This window comes from Aquarana catesbeiana, linkage group LG04 (assembly GCF_042186555.1).
Source record: "Aquarana catesbeiana isolate 2022-GZ linkage group LG04, ASM4218655v1, whole genome shotgun sequence".
Classification (NCBI taxonomy): domain Eukaryota; kingdom Metazoa; phylum Chordata; class Amphibia; order Anura; family Ranidae; genus Aquarana; species Aquarana catesbeiana.
Genome location: NC_133327.1, coordinates 131256500 through 131277283, shown reverse-complemented (window position 1 = coordinate 131277283; position 20784 = coordinate 131256500). Strand labels below are relative to the sequence as shown.

Genomic DNA, 20784 nt, shown 5'->3' with positions numbered 1-20784 from the left:
TAAATGCAAGAGAAAGCACAAGGAAGCCTACAGAGTGCTGCCGCTTTGTGTGGGAGAATCCAGTGAGCATGTCCCTACCCTGTGAGAGAGTACAGAGAAAGCATCTGTATGTGTAAAGAGAATGTGTGTGGTGAAAATGGCTCTGAATGAGAGAGAAATTTGTGAGTGCCATTATTCTACATCTTATCAGCCATGCAGAGCTGTGCAGGTAAATTTCTTCTTCCCTTTTGCTGCCTTTCCTCTGAGTCTTCTAGTTAATTGGTGTTGCGTGACCTGTGGTTACACTTTTAGAACCAGGAAACTCCTGTGAGAGCTGAAAGAGGAGCTGGGGAAATTTACTTTACATGACAGACTATGACTATTAAAGTGTTTCTGAAGCCATCCACCCGCTTTCCCTACTCACAGAAATCTGCTCGTTATCTAACTCTGAGGAACATCAAATGTCTAAATTCAGATCAATCAGATTAATTTGATCAGTTTTTACTTTCCTATTCATCGTCCCCCTTTTTTTTTTTTTTTTCCTTTTTTTTTTTTACGATTCTAATACTAATGACATTAGTGTTTTAGTGTTGTTAGATATTTTAATATCTTATGTAATCTTAAGTTAAGTATGATGGAATATGGGCACTGATTTGAATATATTTCCTCCCCCAAATCGATTCTGTGTAATGTCGAATAAATAATTGTGGGGTCAGACTACAGGAGAGTGATAGTGGTCACCAAGCTACGGCCCGTGGGCCAAATGCAGCTCTTTGCTTGTCTTTATCCGGCCCTTAGGGCACTATTCCTTCCACTGACCTCAACAGTGGGGAACCATTCCTCTCACTGATGCCAACAATGGACATTTTTCCTTCCACTGACAACAGTGATGGGGAACTACTCCTTCACAATAATTCCAATGATGAGGCACTACTTCTACTAATACAATACCTGCCCCCCTAAAGTCTGAAGGGCCTTAAACTGCCCCTTTGTTTAGAAAGTTTGGAGACCCTTGCTCTAGAGGAAGGGAATTAGACATAAATTACCCCATGCTAAAGCTCATCAGTAAAGTCTTGGACAGACTTTTGAAACTGAAGGGTTATGCAGACACAAAAGCCAATCTGATGCTAGAAGAGTGGTTGTGTATGTTTGCTGCAGACTGAAGCCTTGCTTTAATAAGGTCATCATTGTAACATTTACTACTCTTCCTGTCCAGTTTTTAGAGGAAATATCATCAACTGAAAGTAAAGAGCCGAGCGGAGTGAGTGAGTCTGTCATTCTAAAAGATGGGTAAGGAAAGAAATTAATTTGTGGCTTCAATTTGGTAAACCGAAAGCTGGTATCCTTTAGAACAGCAATTGACCACTTGGTTCTTTGTTAGCAAAAAAACTTTTTTTTTTTTTTTTTTTCTCTACAGAGAGATGAATAAACGTGCCCAAGGTCGAACGCGTATTGGGAAGAAGAATTTTAAAAAACGCTGGTTTTCACTTACAAGTCGAGAATTTTCATACCACAAGCAGAAAGGTAAATGTGATGTCACTGCAAGGGTCCACAAGCTGGCCATCTATGAATGAACCCAGTGGAATTCTTAAACACCTTGCAGATATCTTTTTACATTTGAAATGAGCCTGTTTTGTATTGATCAGTGTCCAAAAACAAGTGTATCCTAAGCTCAAACTTTTTTACTAAGTTTATTGGAAAGTAGGGAAGGGTTAAGGGTTTTTTTTTTTTTCTTTTTTTCTTTTCTTTTTTTTTTAAACTTTGTGTCCCTGTTGGGAAGAGACACTCTGTTTCCTGATCATTATTATCATGGGACTGAGGAAGAAAAACTAAAAAAAATGTAGGTTAGTTTATAAGCCAAAGATCTGAGGATGAAAGCACCACATGCCAGAATATACAAAATATTTAGAAACACAAGGATGTGTTTAATAATAATTTAATATACCAACATTTTATTCCTAAAATCACAAAATTTTATTGTAAATATTCAAAAGTTAAAAACAATCATTTTTAAAACCATCAATAAGCAATTAATGCAGTCAGCGTGTGTACAATAATTTCAACTCAACATGTTTCACCATTCAAATGGCTTCATCAGGAGACTTGTGAAGTACTGTACAGAATGCCACTAAAATTAGAAAAAAATCACATGTAAATTACATATATTCTTACATTAGTATGCAAACTACATCAGTATATTTGTACATCAACTAAATATCATCAATTCATATAATCAAAATCATGATTAATAAGTCATCTGATGCAATGATTGCCTTTCAGGTGGGTTTAGGTATACCTTCAAACCCTTCTATAGCAATAAAACATGAAAACTTCCAAAGAGGTATTTTATCACTTGATTTACAATGTGGCCGTTACAACAGAAGGAATCTTCTTAGGCACATTGTCAAAAATTTCCTATGGAAAGTCCTGATTCTGTACCATCTGAAGAGTATAAGAATCCAGTGGGCATTTCCATCAAATTCCTTATTACGCCTACACCATTTAAAAACCAGAACGGATATGGCAACTCCTGTAGTGGTATCCTTACAGTTTTTAAATAAAGCTTTGTCAAAGACGACCCTCAAGATTCCCCCATTTGTAAACTCAAATACAAGTTTGCTATCAGTTAACGCGTCATGTACTTAATTGCACAACCTCAGTGAGTGCAACTATCTATTTTAAATGCTTACTTTCCTCTCTGTTCCTGGACACCTGAGATATGCTTACCCATTGGAATGAATGAATTCTTGGAAGTGCATGGCTACTAAGAAGAGAAGTTGGCAGAGATGTATTTGCTAGAAAGGTTGTGCAGCTTCGAGCAAGACTGCACAGTGAATATTGCTGCAATAGAGAGGAAGGAGAGCATTTACGATAACAGACTGTACTCGGGATAGTTGGCCAATTAAGTATAAAACAAGTATAATAAAATTGCATCTGTTATCTAGAGATCTTTGCTTTAATTTGTCAGCTATTCCAGGTTCTGAAACACTTCTGGTGTAAGAAAAGCATTCCAAATTTGCACTGATGCTTGCTTGTTCATTGAATCACTATGTAATAAAACATGGATAAGGAGGAAAGCCCAAATCGTGCATATTCAAAAACAAGTCGGTAACGGCTTCTATATTTGTTCCAACTGGTTCTCTTAAATGTCCCTGTCACTTGTTCATCCAGAAAATAAAACCCTGTAACAATAGAAGGGTTATGTTTGCCCCTCCAGCAGTCGACAAGGGAATGCTTTACGCATTTGCAGAGCTGGAACCTCGCTGCTTTTCAACGCTTTGAGGTGTTGGATAGTGTCCTCCACTGGGAAATTTTTTTAAATGTTTTATTTTTCTGACACATTGGAGATATTTATGGCGTCACAGCATAATACTAGTATTTTCTAATTATTTTGAGGGTCTGCGTTATCCTTCTTAATCCTGTGACCACAGCAGTATATTCTTGGTATGGTTTATCTCATTTGTTCCTCTGTATATCCTATAAAAGTTATACTAGTCAAGTAACCTCTGTGACAAACTGATTACCGTATTTTACTTTTTTAAAGGGTATGCAGACAGCTCCAGAAGTTTGTTGCATTGGTTCTGTTACCTCAGTGTAAAAGAACTGGATATACATTATTTTGGTTTTGGCACTAATCTAGTAATCATTTTGTTTTTGCCAGATAAAGAGCCAATGTTTCGTATTCCTATTAAAAATATATTGGCTGTGGAGAAGCTGGATGAAAATGCCTTTAATAAGAACAATGTAAGTACCTAACCTAATCATTTTTTTTATTTTATTCAGTCATTGCTGGCTTTATTAAAGGATCTGTACCAAAATGAAATGCAAGCAATCAAACCTGGGGAAAAAATGTGTTTGCTGTTACAGATCTCCGTTTTTGTTTTTTTGTTTTCTGATGTAGGTGAGAAATGTAGGGAAGCATTTGCCAAGGACAGCCCACACAAGAGCTTATACCAAAAATAAAAACTGCAGTGTTTAAATATAAATGACAGTGAAAAATATTAGATTGTGCATCAACAATACTAAATAAATGTGTAATAAAGTCCACCACGTGAGTTGTAGTAAATCCTAAAAAGCCTGGTATCAAATGTCAAAGGATCAGCATTTCTAAGACATATTTAGGCTAATGGCATCACTAAAGACATGTTGAGAAGGAATGTTGAAAAAGAGGAAAATCTTGTGAAGAGACCGCCACCAATTGCATGAAGGCTTACCGGAGATAATTGACTTAAAGGGGCATATACCTTTTTAAGTCAACCAGGCTTTGTGGTGATAAACACCATGTGGAATGTAAACCTTCAACGATCCAGATAGCCACGGTTGCAGTAAAGACATTTAAACAATACTGGTTAGGGGCTTGTTCACAATGAACGGGCAAATGTGGTTCAGATGGGGGGAAAAGGAGGCCAGAGGAGATTCGCTTGCTCACACGATGAAGCCAAGAAATGGAAAAAAGGTTCCACATAGTGTGATAACGTTTATTAAAAAAGATAAAAATTGGACACTCACATTTCAGAAGCAGTCAAAGGCTTAAAGAACATGGGAAGGTGCAGTAGTGATGGCAGAACTCGACCCGACGTGTTTCGTCTGATTAGATGCCATCTGGGGTATGAGTAACTGCCATCACCTCTGCGCTTAAATAGACAGAGTGGTCCCAAATTGAATCACGTGCCGACCGGTAGTTCTGGTCTGAAAAATTGCGTCACTTCGGGTCCATCTAAAAGCCGAAAATAACATTGCTTTAATAAAGGAACAATGAAAACGTAACGATTTGAAATTAAAATCAAAATCAAAAATTCCGGTTTCGGAGGCGGGTGCGATCCATGCCTCGATATGGCTATTGCTAACTCCAACTATGGATCACTGAAGACGTGTGTGACCAAGCCCCACTCTAAAGTGGGGCTGTACGTCATTGCTTTCCATCTCCAACGACATATCGTGGAAGGCATGTGTGACCAAGCCTCACTATGAAGTGGAGCCGTACATTCCACATGGTGTTTATCACCACAAAGCCTGGTTAACTTAAGAAGTATATGCCCCTTTAAGTCCATTATCTCCGGTATTCCTTCATGCAATTGGTGGCGATCTCTTCAAGATTTTCAACATTCCTTCTCAACATGTCTTCATTGATGCTATTTGCCTAAAGATGTCTTAGAAATGCTGATCCATTGACAGTTGATACCAGGCTTTTTATGATTTACTACAACTCATGTGGATACACAATCTAATATTTTTCACTCATTTATATTTAAGTGCTGCATTTTTTTCTTTTTGGTATTTGTGCTGTTTGTCTTTGGCTGTGCTGGCTGCTTAAACTTTTTATTATTTAACAGCGAGGTTTATGTTTTTGATATATTTTTGAACTACACAAGAACTTATGACAGTTAAAATAAATTGAAAGGTATATCGCCAGAAGATGAAGACATAGTCATGAATCTCCTTACAATCTATACAACTCAGTTTTATAAATATTCGTAGAACATACATGCATAGCTTTAAATATTAGCAGCTGAGTTAATCCTCATATTTTTATTATCAAACAGTACTTTACTTTTTTTTTTTTATGTGAATTTTAATTTGTTCTATGTTAACTATAGGCTGCTGTTAGTAAAATGTGAATACAATAAGGAAGTGTTCTTGTATAAATCCAGTTAAATAAGCTGTACAGTGGGTATAGAAAAGAATCACCCCCACTTTAAAATCACATTTTGTTGATTTGCCGCCTGAAATTAAGCCAAACCGTTTTTGTTTTATCCATCTGTATTTACTCAGTGCAACTTATACCATCCAAGCGAAATATATAACACCAACATGTCAGAAAAAAAAAAAAAATCAGAAATACAATCACTGATTTATAAAAAGGCACACCCCCTTGTGTCAGTATTTTGTTGAACCATCTTTTGTTTTAATTACAGACTTTAGTCTGCTGAGATATGTCTCTACTAACTTTTCACATCTAGACTTTGAAATATTTGCCCAGTCTTCTTTGCAGCACTGTTCAAGTTCAGTTTCAATTTCATGGTGACCGTTTGTGGAATGCGGTCTTCAATTTCACAGATTTTCAATGGGGTTTAAGTCTAGGTTCTGACTAGGCCATAGGACAAGTGCTCTAGTTTCTGCTGCAGAGAAACACCCCATAACAGGATATGACCACCTCCATGTTTTACTGTAGAAAAAAAGGAGGAAAAGGTTTGGTGTCACCCGCAAACCATCTCCATCTCAACATATGCAACAAAATACAGGAAATCCCCCTGGGACTTTAAGCTTCATCAGGGGTAGATGCGTGTGTAATACATCTGTAGGGGGGTATATTGAACCAAATAAGTATCAACACAGATTGTATCGTGACAATTGGTCAAGTGGATCCAAAACGCATGGCCTCTATATTCACCAGAGGCTGTATCAGACTACCAAATGCTGAATACCCAGAGGCGGCAGTAATGAGCGCCCGGCTCGGGAGCTGAGGAGGCTAAGGAAAAACCAAGCCAAAAGAGCACAAACGGGGGGCAGACATGGCTGGGATGGGGGTGTGTGTCACCAAAGATCTCCCAGTATCCATTAATAATGTCAACTGAAACATAAATGCATATGTGTCAATAGATGCTGTCATAACGGCATAGAAGTAAACTAGTATATGATACAAGTATGTATATGCATGAACCAATCTGGTTCAATAATGGTATGGGCTTAGAATCCAGGGGACAATAGAAAAAATAAATACCGGTAAGTAAAATAAAATGTGTAGACAAAAACAGTGTGATAGTGTGTCCCACATAGCATGTATCTAAGTCCATTGTATATGTCAGCTAAAATAAGCATATATGTATATCAGTTGGTACTATACCAACAGAGTACCCATGAAGTATACAATGTAATGAGATGGAGAGAAATATATATGATAGTGTATATATGTATGTATGTATATGTGTGTGTGTGTATATATATATATATATATATATATATATATATATATATATATATATATATATATATATTTAGATATATCTATCTAGCTAGCTATCTATATGAGAGTGAACCTAATAATCTGCGAGACAATGTATATGGCAGACCATGCTAAAGTTAAGTGCTCAAATGTGAAGGGAGTGAATGGATGATTAACATCCATCAAGGAGTGTGGACTCACCTTGAATGAAGTGAAACCAGAAATGGGAAGCGAGAAACAGATTCCAGCCATGACTAGCCCCCAGTGAGCCCCGCCTCCAACGCCATGTGTGTGTGACAAGGCACGCAAAAGTGGATGATCGCCGCCAAATGGGGGCACGCCTCCGCAGATGCCCCAGTCACACGTGCTGACATACCATGCAATAGCGAGCCGATGGCGCATCTGCGGACGTCGCCGGGGGGCGCGGTTGCATGGTACCCATGTGTAGGTGGCCCCGCCCGTCCGAACAGCAGGGGGTGACAGCAGGAGGTATGAAAACTTCACTTGTACACATTGCAGCTCCTGAGCCGGACGATAACCAACGCCACCAACAGGGAACAGCACCAAGAACCTAGATCAGCCCATGGGAGATGTGGTGCCTGAGTGTTGGACAAAATGGCTGATAGGGCTACGGAATAGAATAATTGTATGTAATGAATAATTGGCTAATGGTGGTAGTAGACCAGATTTGGGCTAAATGGGTGTCTTTCACCTGGGTTCAATAGAAAAAAAGGAAAAGGTCTGGTGTCATTCATCTCATTTAAAGTCCGGAGGCGATTTCCTGTATTTTGTTGCATGTTTTACTGTAGGAATAGTGTTATTTGGACGTTGAGTTGTACTGGATTTCCGCTAGACATATCGTTTGGTGTTGAGGCCAAATAAGTCAATTTTGGTTTCATCTGATCATAACACCTTTTTTCTATGTGGCCTCTGAATCTTCAAGGTGCGTTTTAGACAAAGCTCAGTTATGACTGCATGTGGCCTTTCTTGAGGAGTGGCTTTATTTCTTGCAACCCTCCCATACAAGCCACATTTGTGGAGAATGACCACTCTTTGTTATAAATTCCTGCAACTGCTTCAGAGTTGCTGTAGGTCTCTTGGTAGCCTCTCTGACCAGTTTTCCTCATCCGGTTTGGAGTGCATCTTGATTCAGAGAGGGTCTGTGTTGTACCAAATACCTCCTACTTAATAATAAACTTCACTGAGCTTCTAGGCATTGATAAAGCCTTTGAATTTTTTATTGTAGCCATCTCCTGACTTGTGCCTGTACACAACTTTATCCCGGAAGTCTTTTGAGAGTGCCTTGCCACCCATAGTTGTTTGCTTCAGTTGCACCAACAGGGACTGAAATGCTCCAGAAAAACTCTTTTCATGCTGATCACAGCATGAATTACAATGATCACAGTTGAAAGTCAAATGGCTTTGTGTGCCATTGAGAAGGTGATTAGCTACACCTGATTGAATTTACAAGTTGTTTTTAGGAGGGGTTATCCTTTTTCTAACTCAGTGATACTGTTTTTGAGTTTATTTTTAATTTTTTACTGACATGTTAGAGTTATAACTTTCACTTAGATGTTATAAGTTGCAGTGAGTAAAAACAGCTGGATAAAACAAAAACTGTGTCTGTCTTCATTTCAGGCTGCAAAGCAACAAAATGTGATTATTTTAAAGGAGGGTGATCATCTTCTGTGTGCACTGGATCATTGGAAGCAAATGTTATCCTCTGTTTTTATCTACAGATGTTTCAGGTGATCTATGGAGAGAAGCCCCTTTACATCCAGGCCAACAACTGTGTAGAGCTAAATGAATGGATAGAGGTGCTCAGTAGAATAAGCCGACGCAATCAGCGGAGACTCAGCAAGTATCATTCCTCTGCTTTCATTAGTGGAGCCTGGCTATGCTGTAAGGCATCATCTGAAAGTGCTGAAGGCTGCCACATGTGTACTGTGTAAGTGTGACAGAAGGGTTACAGTGGTAAAACCAATAATGAGGTCTACTTGTAGATGTATGCAAATAGAATTTACAGAATTCCAAGGATATCATCACTGAACAGCTCTTGTACAATGTCTGATGATATGAGAGTGTAAAACTTACCTGCATGAAAAAATGTGAAATCCATATTTCATTATTGGCAAGGGTGTTCAATGATTGGCATCAAATCTGTAGCAGGGTTTTCGCAAAAAATTTCCTGGTGGTGTGGCAATTAAGCTCAATATGTGCCTGTAAGTTTTCCCAATTTCGTCAGCATGTCCCTGGCAGAAAGCTACTTGTGGTCTACATACTCAACATACGCTCACTGAGCAATTTGATAAGAACACTGTATTAAAAGTGGGTAGTGCCTCTGCTGTCAAATACCCTGTTTTTTGTGGCATAGATTTCCACAAACATTCTATTGTGATTCCAGTCCATGTTGACAAGATTGCATCACACAATTTCTGCAGATTTGTCAGCTTCACATTCATTCTGCGTGTCTCCCATTCTACCACATCCCAAAGGTGTTCTACTGGACTCAGATCCATTGACTGGAAAGGCCCCTGAAGAACACTGAACTTCTTGCCATGTTCATGAAACCAATTTTATTTTGTTATTGGTACGTATATAGTGCTGTCAATGTATGCAGCGCATTACATGAATATTATAAATTCACATTCGTCCCTGCCCTCAAGGAGTTAACAATGTAAGATCCTTAACTCACATTCATACTTACACATACTTGGGCCAATTTAGCAATTTAGACAGCAGCCAATTAACCTACAAGCATGTCTTTGGAGTGTGGGAGGAAACCGGAGTACCTGGGGGAAACCCATGCAGGCACAGGGAGAACATGCAAAATCCAGTGCATCAGCCCTTTTTTCAGTATGTTTAACTTAAGTTTAATATACATTGTCTGGCTATTATGGGAATAGTTTGGGGCATTTGTGCATATACAGTGGTGCTCAAAAGTTTGCATACCCTGGCAGAAATCATGACATTTACTGTTGAAAATATGACTGATCATGCCAAAAAAAACTTTTATACAAGTGATCATATGAAGCTATTTATTATCGCATAGATGTTTGGCTCAATTTTAAATCCTAATGATAACCGAAATCGCCCAAATGGTGTTGATCAAAAGTTTACATACCCTGGAATGTTTGGCCTTGGTACAGACACACAAGGTGACACACAGTTTTAAAGTGGCAATTAAGGCCCCTTCCACACCCCCCTTCCACGGAGTCCGCCTCTGTCCGCCGGCTCAGCGGGAGATCAGTCCGTTGATCTCCGCTGAGCCGGCGGATGACAGATCTCACCCGATCCGATCCGCCAGCAACGGACCTGGACGTAGGGCCATCAGTCTGCTTTTAGTGGATCGGACCGGGTCGGATGTCAGCGGACATGTCTCCGCTGACATCCGTCGCTCCATAGGCTAACATGGAGCGCCCGTTAAGGTCCGCCGTCAAAACTGACAGGCGGATCTGAACAGTCCGATCGTGTGAAAGGGGCCTTCAGGTTAATATCCTACATCTGTGACTTTTTAAATTGCAATTAATGTCTGTGTATAAATTGTGAATGCATTGAGCAGACTAGATACTGGCCCACGGGGAGCGGAAAAGAACCGGCCTAACAAGGGGAGCGGAAAAGACCTACCTAACAAGGTAATGGAACTTTATAAAGATGGAAAGGGATCTAAAAAGATATCCAAAGCCTTGAATATATCAGTCAGTACTGTTCAATCACTTAAGAAGTGGAAAATTCAGGGATCTCTTAATACCAAGCCAGGGTCAAGTAAAACCCGAAAGATTGCAGCCACAACTGCCAGAGGAATAGTTTGGAATAGAAAGAAAAACCCACAGGTAACCTCAGGAGAAATACAGGCTGCTCTGGAAAAAAATAGCGTTTTTAACAATATGACAATATTGAACAAAAATAATCTGCATGGTCGAACTGAAGGAGGAGTTGAGTGACTCGCCCTAGTTTAGGGGAATCCCCGGAGGTCTCATATTGCGTCTGTCATTCCACGAATATGAGCGTGGATCACCATACCGAAGAACCAAAATGTGCAAAGAAAATTGGGACGCGTTTCCATACGGTATATAGTGACCCCAGATAGTATGCTATCAAAAAAAGATTGTTTATGGGACTCAAAATTTGATTACAACAGCAAATATAAATTATAAAGGTAAGGTTTATCATTTAAATTTGCTGTTGTAATCAAATTTTGGGTCCAATAAACATAATCTTTTTTGATAGCATACTGTCTGGGGTCACTATATACCAACTGTCTGGGAACTCTTCCCAATTTTCTTTGCACAATCTGCATGGTCGAGTTGCCAGAAAGAAGCCTTTACTACGCTAATGCTTAAAAAAAAAAATCATGTTTACAATATGGCCGAGAACACCTTGACATGCGTCACTGGGCGCAGTAAAGGCTTCTTTCTCGACCATGCAGATCATTTTTGTTCAACTATCTTCGTATTGTACTCCTTAAAACAACCACACCGTCTTTTTCCAGAGCAGCCTGTATTTCTCTTCAGGTTACCTGTGGGCTTTTCTTTGTATCCTAAACCATTCTTCTGGCAGTTGTGGCTGCAATCTTTCCTGGTCTACCTGACCTTGGCTTGGTTTCAAGAGATCCCTGAATTTTTTCAACTCTTAGGTGATTGAACAGTACTTATTGGCAAATGTTTAAGGCTTTATCTTTTTATATCCTTTTCCATCTCTATAAAGTTCCATTACCTTGTTACGCAGGTCTTTTCTTTTTCCTGCTCTCCATGGCTCAGTATCCAGCCTGCTCAGTGCATTCATGTGAGAGCTAATGCATTGACTTGCACACAAACACTAGTTGCAATTTTAACCTGTGGGTGTCGCCTTGTGTGTCTGTACCAAGGCCAAACATTTCAGTAGAGATCTCCTTTAAAGATATACATTGTGCCACTGTTATTCTCTGCAATTGTATCTAGAGCTCAGTAGATTTAAAGCTGTCCGCAAGAAGTGTCTGGCTTCTATCACATCAATAAAATGGGAATTGGTGTCTCTGCAGCTGTGTATCAGAGTGTTCTGTGTTTGGTACAGTATGTCATGTCATTAATATTTTGCTCTGATCTTCATTTTAACAGAAATGTTCCAGCTGACGTAGCATTGGATATAGATGGAGACCGTGAATGTGAGAGGATATATTCCCTATTCAGCAGGAGCATGCCTAAACTACAGAAGATGGAGGGTAATTCCACCACAAGTTCAAACAATGATAATCTTGTGGGCTTGTTTGTCCATTTGCTAGTTGCATGGTGTGGAAGATTGGTTGCTCATCAGTCATTATTGAACATTATGCCAAGGTCACTACTATGGATTTTTTTTTTTTTTTTATAATTAACATGCCAAACCCTTCTGTTACCCATACACAGGTACAGGCAGTCACGTGTTTTTAAGGTGACTCAATTTAGGCTTTGAATCCTGGCAGAAGAAACTTTTGCATGCATGGCCAAAAGTGTCTGATAAATTTGTTTGGCACGCCTGCCGATCTTTCGGGTCAGCTGTGGGGACCAACGTACCAAACGTTAAGTGTGGCTCATACAAGCATCTGTTTGGTAGTTAAATATAAAGTGACCCTTCACAACAGTCAGAGAGAAAGGGTTGAACTTGAGCGATCAGCAGTGTTTAATCGCTCAGTTCTCACTGCAAAGCTGGCAGGGGATAAATGCAGCATCGGCTCAATGCTGCATCCACTTAGGGGAGTATAATTGTGTTTTTTGTTTTTTTGGTTTTTTTTTAATCCGGAACTTTTCTTAAACCTGATGAGCCTTGCCTGCGCTTGCTGGGGTGAAGTGGCCACATCTTTCCCGACTGTAAATAAATACAGAGGTGCTGCTACTGTGGCCTTCTACATGTGTTTCTTTTTTTCTTTTCTTTTTGACTAGACATACTGCGTTAGCTAAAAAGATGGTCATGGACATAGACTAAGTGTGGAGACTAGGAGTCTTGACTTCACTTGTTTCATGTGTGTGCTGGGTCAGTGACTGAAAGTATCAAATTCAATGGATCAGCATGGCAGCTAGCATTTGAGAAGAAGGTCTGCAGTGGCAGCACTGCATATTTCTGTCATAATAGTATGATGCAATTGTTTTAAGGGGGACTTTATGAAAATTGGAGCACAGAAAATTTTAAATGAAGTGTTGTCCATAAAAACAACATTCCTTGTTTCAAAATGAGACCACCTATGGACAACACCATCACTTTTTCTCTAGTTTTTTGTTCTATATATCAGACCCAAATGGCTGATATTGATTGTCCTTGTAGCCAAAGTCTGTTTACTCAGCTGCATTTTCCCAAATTAAATAGGTCATGTGACTTGCCAACATTTTAAAATATTAAACCCTCACCTATTTTTAGGCCCTTTTGAGGGTTTAATCATGTATTGGGTATGAAGGTTTTTCATCTTTTAGTCCTTCAGTTTTAGTGCTAGCCGCCGCAGTTATACTGCAGCAAGTTGTCACGGCTGCGCAAATCGCTGTAGGTATACATCGGCTCTTTAAGATGCCGGCAGGCCCACAGCGTGTCCCCGGAGCCAATGCGTGTGCCTGGCGGGTGCGATGTCTGCCGGGCACCCGCAATCGTTCGTGACAGAACGAGAGTGTGTGTGTGTGTGTGTGTGTGTGTGTGTGTGTGTGTGTGTGTGTGTGTGTGTGTGTGTGTGTGTGTGTGTGTGTGTGTGTGTGTGTGTGTGTATGTGTGTGTAAACACACAAATCCTGGTTCTGTCGGGAGAGGAGACAGATCGTGTGTTCCTACTAAGTAGGAACAACGATCTGTCTCCTCCTCTAGTCACTCCCATCCCCCCACAGTTAGAGAACACAGTGAGGTAACACATTTAACCCCTTGATCGCCCCCTAGTGTTAACCCCTTCCCTGCCAGTGACATTTATACAGTAATCAGTGGCTTTTTAGCTCTGATCGCTGTATAAATGTCAATGGTCCCAAAAAAAGTGTCAAAAGCATCCGATCTGTCCACCGCAATGTCAGTCCCGATAAAAATCGCAGATCGCCGCCACTAATAGTAAAAAAAAATAAATAAAAAATTATTTAAAAAAATGACAATCTATCCCCTATTTTGTAGATGCTATAACTTTTGCGCAAATCAATCAATCATATGCTTATTGCGTTTTTTGGGGGGGTTTTACCAAAAATATGTAGAATACATATCAGCCTACAAAAAATAAAAACCGCAGAGGTGATCAAATGCCACCAAAAAAAACGTTCTATTTGTGGGAAAAAAAGGACATAAATTTTGTTTGGGTACAACGTCGCACGACTGTGCAATTGTCAGTTAAAGCGATACAGTGCCATATCGCAAAAAACGGCCTGCTCAGGAAGGGGGCACATCCTTCGGGGCTGAAGTGGTTAAGCTAGTGCCATAACCAATACCCCACGTTTCCTAATTCAGGGAGGCTTCTTTCTCTTGCAGTGTCCTATGGAACCACCCTTGTATACAGGAACTGGAATTCTACTTCCCTTATACTGCATGCATTAATAGAAATACACAGTTCTGTAGCGTAGGGTGGTAAGGTGCTCCTCACTCCTCCCCTCTCCAAGCTAGCAAACTGGCTGGAGACTGCACTGACCACTGTTAATCTTTTCCTATGAAGATCAGAAGTTCAAGGAAGCAGCACTAAGGAGGAGACAACTGCATTAAAAACAGTAAACTCTGCTGGGTAAGTATTTTTAACGCATAGTTTACTGGGGAATGTGTATTATTGTGCTGAATGTGTTAAACAAAAAAAAAGAAAAAACATTGAGGGTTAAATACTTCTTACTAGAACGTGAAATATTCACTAAATGGCATTAAAACCTTGTATTTAATTCCTCTATTCATTGTTAACTTATTCCTTGGCACTTGACAGAATACGCAGACCATAAGAGAAGTGTATGCTACTGAAGGATCTTATGAAGTTTTATTGCAAATATTTTCATTCAAACGTTCACATTTACCATAGGGCTACATTTTTTTGCTTTTAAAGCCAATTAAACCTTTCTTGTTTGGAGCTAAGGGAAAAAGTTTTGCCTGGTTATCATGTGAATTAGGTTATTCTTTCACTTTTCAGAGGCTTGCGGTAGCATTGCTGTATACCAGGGTCCACAAGAGCACAGTGAATACCACTTTACCATAGATGATTCCGTGGAGACATTCAAGACCATCCAACAGATTAAAGCAATGGTAGAGAAGCTGAATGAACCACACGAGAAATACAAAAAATATTGTACCAGTGCAAAATATGGCAGCCAGTAAGTATCAGTATATTAGGTAGTATTCTCAATGTGATTACATTTCTTGCTATGTTCACTTTTCTTTTTGTCCATTGAGGGACACAGGTAGTCATAATCCTTCTGGTGATACTGCAATCTACATGAGGTTTAGACACTGACAAACTGTTGACCAGCCCAAGTTATATACTGAATCTCAGAATGCAGGCGTTGCTTAAATCCCAATAATGTATACGGCATACTGAGCAGCTCTCTCCTGTCTATGAAAAGTTTATAACTCCAGGTTGTTGGGTTAATGTCATACTGGTAATCCATGTAGCCTGGAGTAGTCCCCAATCGCCTCAATTTTTTCCAGCAGCTCCACATGCCAGCTTGCTATCCAAGTCCATTACACTCTGCAGACCGATTTCATCCTCCTTCACTAAGTCCAACACCTCACTTTCATCTAACCCTCAGCCCTGGAAGACACCAACAGGAGGGCTGTGAAATAGCTCAACCACATTTGCTAATAAAAATAGAACAAGAGAAACTACTTTCTTTCTGCAGTATAAAAAAAACTATTATTCCAACAATGCTGGCACTCACATAAAATCAGGTTAGTCAAGCATAGCAATAAGACATTCCCCATTGTTGCTCACTTATTAGGGCCATTAAGAGAGAAGTGTGGGAATTAAAAAATAATTAAAAATGCTTACCTACCTGCTGCAGCCCTCCCGTGCCCTCCCGTGACCCACATGGGGAAAAAAGCCATACTTCTCTTTTAAAGGATAAGTAATTTTAAAAAATAATAGATGCACATTTTTTTTATGCAGCTAAAAATGTGTGCATTTATTTTTTCTTAGGAGCCTGCAGAGCATTATTCTTGCAATCAGTAGATCGCAGGTGCAATGTCAGGCAGTTGCAACCTGTCAGTACAGTCTTTTACGAGCATGCAGTTTTTGAAGTCCAGGCAGTAAACTACAAAAGCATTTACCTGCGCCCTCAGTACATTGAGAACTGCAAATTGTCTGGCGTTTTCTTTTTGTGACAGCGAGTGCATGGAGAGGATCCCCCACCAGCTGTCATAATGGAGTATCTGGTCTGGATGCTTTAGTAACTGGTTACATGTTACACCCTGAATATGGTTGTAACGTGTTACTTAAGGTGAACTTGGTCCTTAAATAAATGAATACAGCGCAATAATTAATCCCTAGAAAAGATCTCCATATCTACAATTATCTGTCTAGAATTTTTATATATCTACCAAACATTACCTCCAATAACAATAAAGTGATCAGTGCTTCTTTCAATCAGTGAAACCTAAAACATTCAAAAGAAAAGTAAAAGGGGTTGTTTTTTTTTGGAATTATATACCTCAGTGGATGCAGCCTCAGTCCAATGCTGCATCTGTCCCCCGGTGCCTCTACACTGAGAACTGAGCGATCAAACACAGCCGATCACTCGTTTTTCAGAGCTCCCCAAGCAGAGAGCTGTAGACTGTCAGTCCCAGCTCTCTGCTCCCTCCTACCTCATTGGAGCACTGGGCTGTGGAGGGGGGAGGGGCAGCTCGCTGAGAGGCTGAGCTTGGTGTCAGTCCAGGCACCTGGCGGGTCCCGACTCCGTGGTCGTGAGGACGCAGTGCCTGTACTGACAGCAGTGACATCAGCAGAGAGTGGACTTCAGCCCGCTCTCTGCTGAAAACAAACTGCACTCCTGTGAGCCATAGGAGAAGTACAGCCAAACGAGCTTTGGCTGGACTTCTTTAAAATAAATCAACAGTAATGTCCAGTTTGTATCAAAGTGCTGCACTACATTCCTATTGGTATCAAAGTGTTTTAGCTATATCAAGGTGCTCTCCAATTTTCCACCGTGTATCAGTTTTTCAGTTTATAAATAAAGTGCTCCACAACCATCTTCCCCTGTGTTGTATGTCTCTGATGATGTCCGATGAGGAAACGCGTTGGACGGATCTAGGCACACTGACGTCACTCTACAGGGTTACCCACCTGCACCAGGCAGGAAAGCTGGTGGAGCCGGCATCTACACAGGACTGTGCTTGTACAGGACTGTGCTTGTACAGGACTGTGCTTGTACAGGACTGTGCTTGTACAGGACTGTGCTGGGACAAAGGCAGAGTCTGATGTGAGTTTTGCTATTTACATTTTGAATAAAAGGTTTTATGCTATGGCACCCCCTGTTTCTTGTATGGTCCCAAAGGATGATATTGCAAAGGAGGAAAGCAACTGAAGATCTATAGGTGGCTTAAGTTAACAGAGCTAATGCTGGGAGATTTATTCATTGTGTTAGACCCACTTGTAACCAATGTATCCAAGTGAGTTCTTGCCCATTGGGTGAGTTTTCTGCACCAGCATGGATGAAGTGGAGCACTTTGTTTATAAATTGAAATGCTTTGATACAAGGTGGAAAATTGGGAGAGTAGCTTTAGGTTTATAGGTAAAGGGTTATGCATAGCACGGTGTTAAAACATTCAATAACTAACCATGGGCCAGCTCCTGTCACGGTTAGCAAAGGTTTACTTTTCCCCACTGTCCAATACCATTGCCAGACTCCAACGTTTTTCCAAGGTGGAATCTGTATATGTTACGCTAAGGCATATATAATTGGATGGTGGGTGGTGTGTCCTACCAGATACGACACCTCATCCCGAGTCGAAGATCTCAAAAAATGGGGGAAACAGGGGATGATGGGATTATTGCGGTGCCACCAAAATTCAAAATTACTAGAATGATATTTTATATAAAATCATTTATTTTATTGATATCAAAAACATCTAAAATGTTTACATGAAGGAGTACAAAAAATATACAAAGCAAAAACAAAAATACAGTGCAAATAAATGACCGTCACCAAAGATGTTGAGGGGTGATCATAGTCTTATGTTCCCAACTAGTTTTGCCAAAACATTGGCTTCATCAGGGGAATGTAGAGATGTACTGCAGAGAGTAAAACCACTATAATAAAGAAAAAATGCATTATTGGATCAACATAATCTTGTAATGCTGGAGGCAAGCCAATCGCATCGCATAGCGGTCAAATTGCCGCCCCCCCATATCCCACGGTCTTCCTACCCCTCACACACCTAAAACATACCATGCGGGCTCCAAAACGCAAGGGGGACACCACCGAGACACTGAGAATGGAAGTTGCACTCAGCCCAGTATTTGGCTACAGGGGAATTAAAGGGCGCCTAAAAAGAGAAGTATAGCATATCAGTATTGAAAATTCTTTTAATTTTGTTTAACAAAAGGGACCTAAGCCTCAATTACATACCCTAATTATATGCAAAACCAAGGCACTCAATGTTGCACAAGGGAGATTCACAGCGCAGTCAGTTCATGTAAAAAATCGCATGAATGCGATCAAAAGGACTGTAAAATAGATTCAAGAGAGGGGGAAAAAAAAAAAAGGTATGGGAAAAATGATATTGATACACATAAATATATCAGTGAATTTCAGATTTGAGGAACATAGTGAAATATGTTGGATATAGTGAGTAGGGCTTACCGCATACGCATTAAGTTAGAAAAAATGCATCCTATGAATAAGGTTCCGCCAATATCTTGGCTAAACGTTGGAACCTCCACAATGAGTCTTTCTGGTAACACCGGTTATTATAGATGATCTGAAAGTCAATGCATATAACAAAGGGACTGTTAGCAAGAAAATTCAGCCAGTACAGCCATATGTGGCAATATAATGACAGATGCTTGCTGTGATGAAAAAAAGTTTGTTGGATCTATTACCTTTTACATATGTAGCCAGCTCCCCAGGATGGTCCCACAGCAAGGAGATAAAAAACACACTGAGAGCAAGGCTGCCTTTTTAAAACCCCCACCTGATCAGCATGATATAAATCAGCTGATCAGGAGCGGACGACAGGCGGGCGGGGCACATGCGCAGTTGCCAGTATCATTTGCCTACATATCCCATAAGTCAGAGCGTCGGTCCGTTCACATGGCAGCTACTGCCTACGACATGATCGACAGATGGGAAAGTGCAACGGAAGGCTCCAGAGGAAGAGGGGGGAGAACCCCACATCATCCAAGGGAGACAGAGGGGAGAGGAGGCATGAACAGGCGTTGGAACACCGCGATGGTCCCGGCCGAAGGGGCGGGCTGACAATAAAGCCAGCCCTTGGGCGTCCATGCAGCCAAAGGCTGTAGTGAAACAAGTTCCCAGATGAATGGGGGGTAAAAACACCCAGTGCATTGGGCCCACCATGGCAAGCCCCAGGAGGGGGGGGAGGGCGGAATGAACAAAGGGAAGTCTGATAATTCAGACAGATCGGGGACATAGGTGGAGTGGCCCTGGCGGTGGACAGATGGTATCACCGCAATGGCCGCCATGCGATAACGGAGGAAAATGCCTGCAACAACACAAGTATAAGTTAGATGACAAAATTGCATTAATAAAATCGATATGGTGGTCCAAAATTAAACAATGCATTTGATTTATAACATGTCTCTACATGAACTTAGGTCACCATATTGTCAATAATTGTTTTTTTGTATTATATTTTATTATTTTTTTGTTTTTTATATACATCAAACAAATCCAGATATTTTAATTATGTATTCAATAAAAACAGGTGATAGGAATTATCGTACATACAGTATGCAACTACATATAGTGACCACTGTATTAATTATTTCAACATACAGATATAAAATTAACCAGCAGTGGGTACAGGACGGGGGCAAGGAGTGAGGGCAGATGGAACACCGAACCAGCAGGGCCCGATGGGCATAAGATCGACCAGCCAGTGAGGAGACAATCAAAGAATAGACTAGCTAGATAATAAGAATATTTGTATATATACACATAAATGTTATTTTAAAGAAAAGATTTGAAGCTAATATACTCATTGAGGCCAGGATATTTGACCGCATTCAATAAATATATCCATCTGGTCTCCATCTGAAGCAAGGAGTTGTCAATATTACCTCCCCTGGCATGAGAAGGGATATGCCCAAGGGCCGCAAACTTGACAACATGAGGGTCAAAGTTATGCTCTGTGGCCACATGCCTATTCAGGTCTGTGGTGGTTAAGTGTTTTATATAGAGGTGCAATGTGATCTTTAATACGTTTAAGGAATGGACGCTTAGTCTTCCCTACATAGAAACAGCCACACTGGCAAAGAGCCAGATACACGACACCAATTGTTTTACACGTAACTCTGTTTCAAACGGTGTATCCTACCATTTGGAAGGGGAATATTCTTAGAGTTAAAGATAAATGGGCAGAAATCGCATGTACCGCATGAAAAAGTGCCGGCATTTGAATAATCAAGGGGGCCTCGTATCTCATGATGACTGTGAACAAGCATGTCTCTCACAGATGGAGCCCGTCTGTAAGTGATTTCTGGGTATGATTTTAGAAATTTTTTAATGGTATTATCAGCCATCAGAAGTGGCCAATATTTTTGAAAGATCCCTCTCATTTGGCCATGCTGTTTTGAGAATTGGGTAATAATCCTAACAGAGTTATTGATTTTTGAGGATTTAGTAGAATGAATGAGATCATGTCTATTCCGTTTGATGACTCTGTTGAAGGACCTCCTCAGCAGGGAGCAACTGTATCCACGCCGACGAAGCCTCTCATACAGGTCATTAGCTGCCTGGTGAA

General features: G+C 40.3%; 1 protein-coding gene across 1 annotated transcript in view; it reads left to right on the top strand.

Annotated features, from left to right (window-relative positions):
* Positions 1-20784, top strand: part of RASA2 (RAS p21 protein activator 2) — a 214701-nt gene that overhangs the window by 169286 nt on the left and 24631 nt on the right. The window contains exons 18-23 of the mRNA XM_073625641.1: positions 1196-1269; positions 1397-1503; positions 3641-3723; positions 8662-8870; positions 12019-12122; positions 14999-15179. Coding sequence (XP_073481742.1) covers positions 1196-1269; positions 1397-1503; positions 3641-3723; positions 8662-8870; positions 12019-12122; positions 14999-15179 — 758 coding nt within the window. The remainder of the gene's footprint in view (positions 1-1195; positions 1270-1396; positions 1504-3640; positions 3724-8661; positions 8871-12018; positions 12123-14998; positions 15180-20784) is intronic.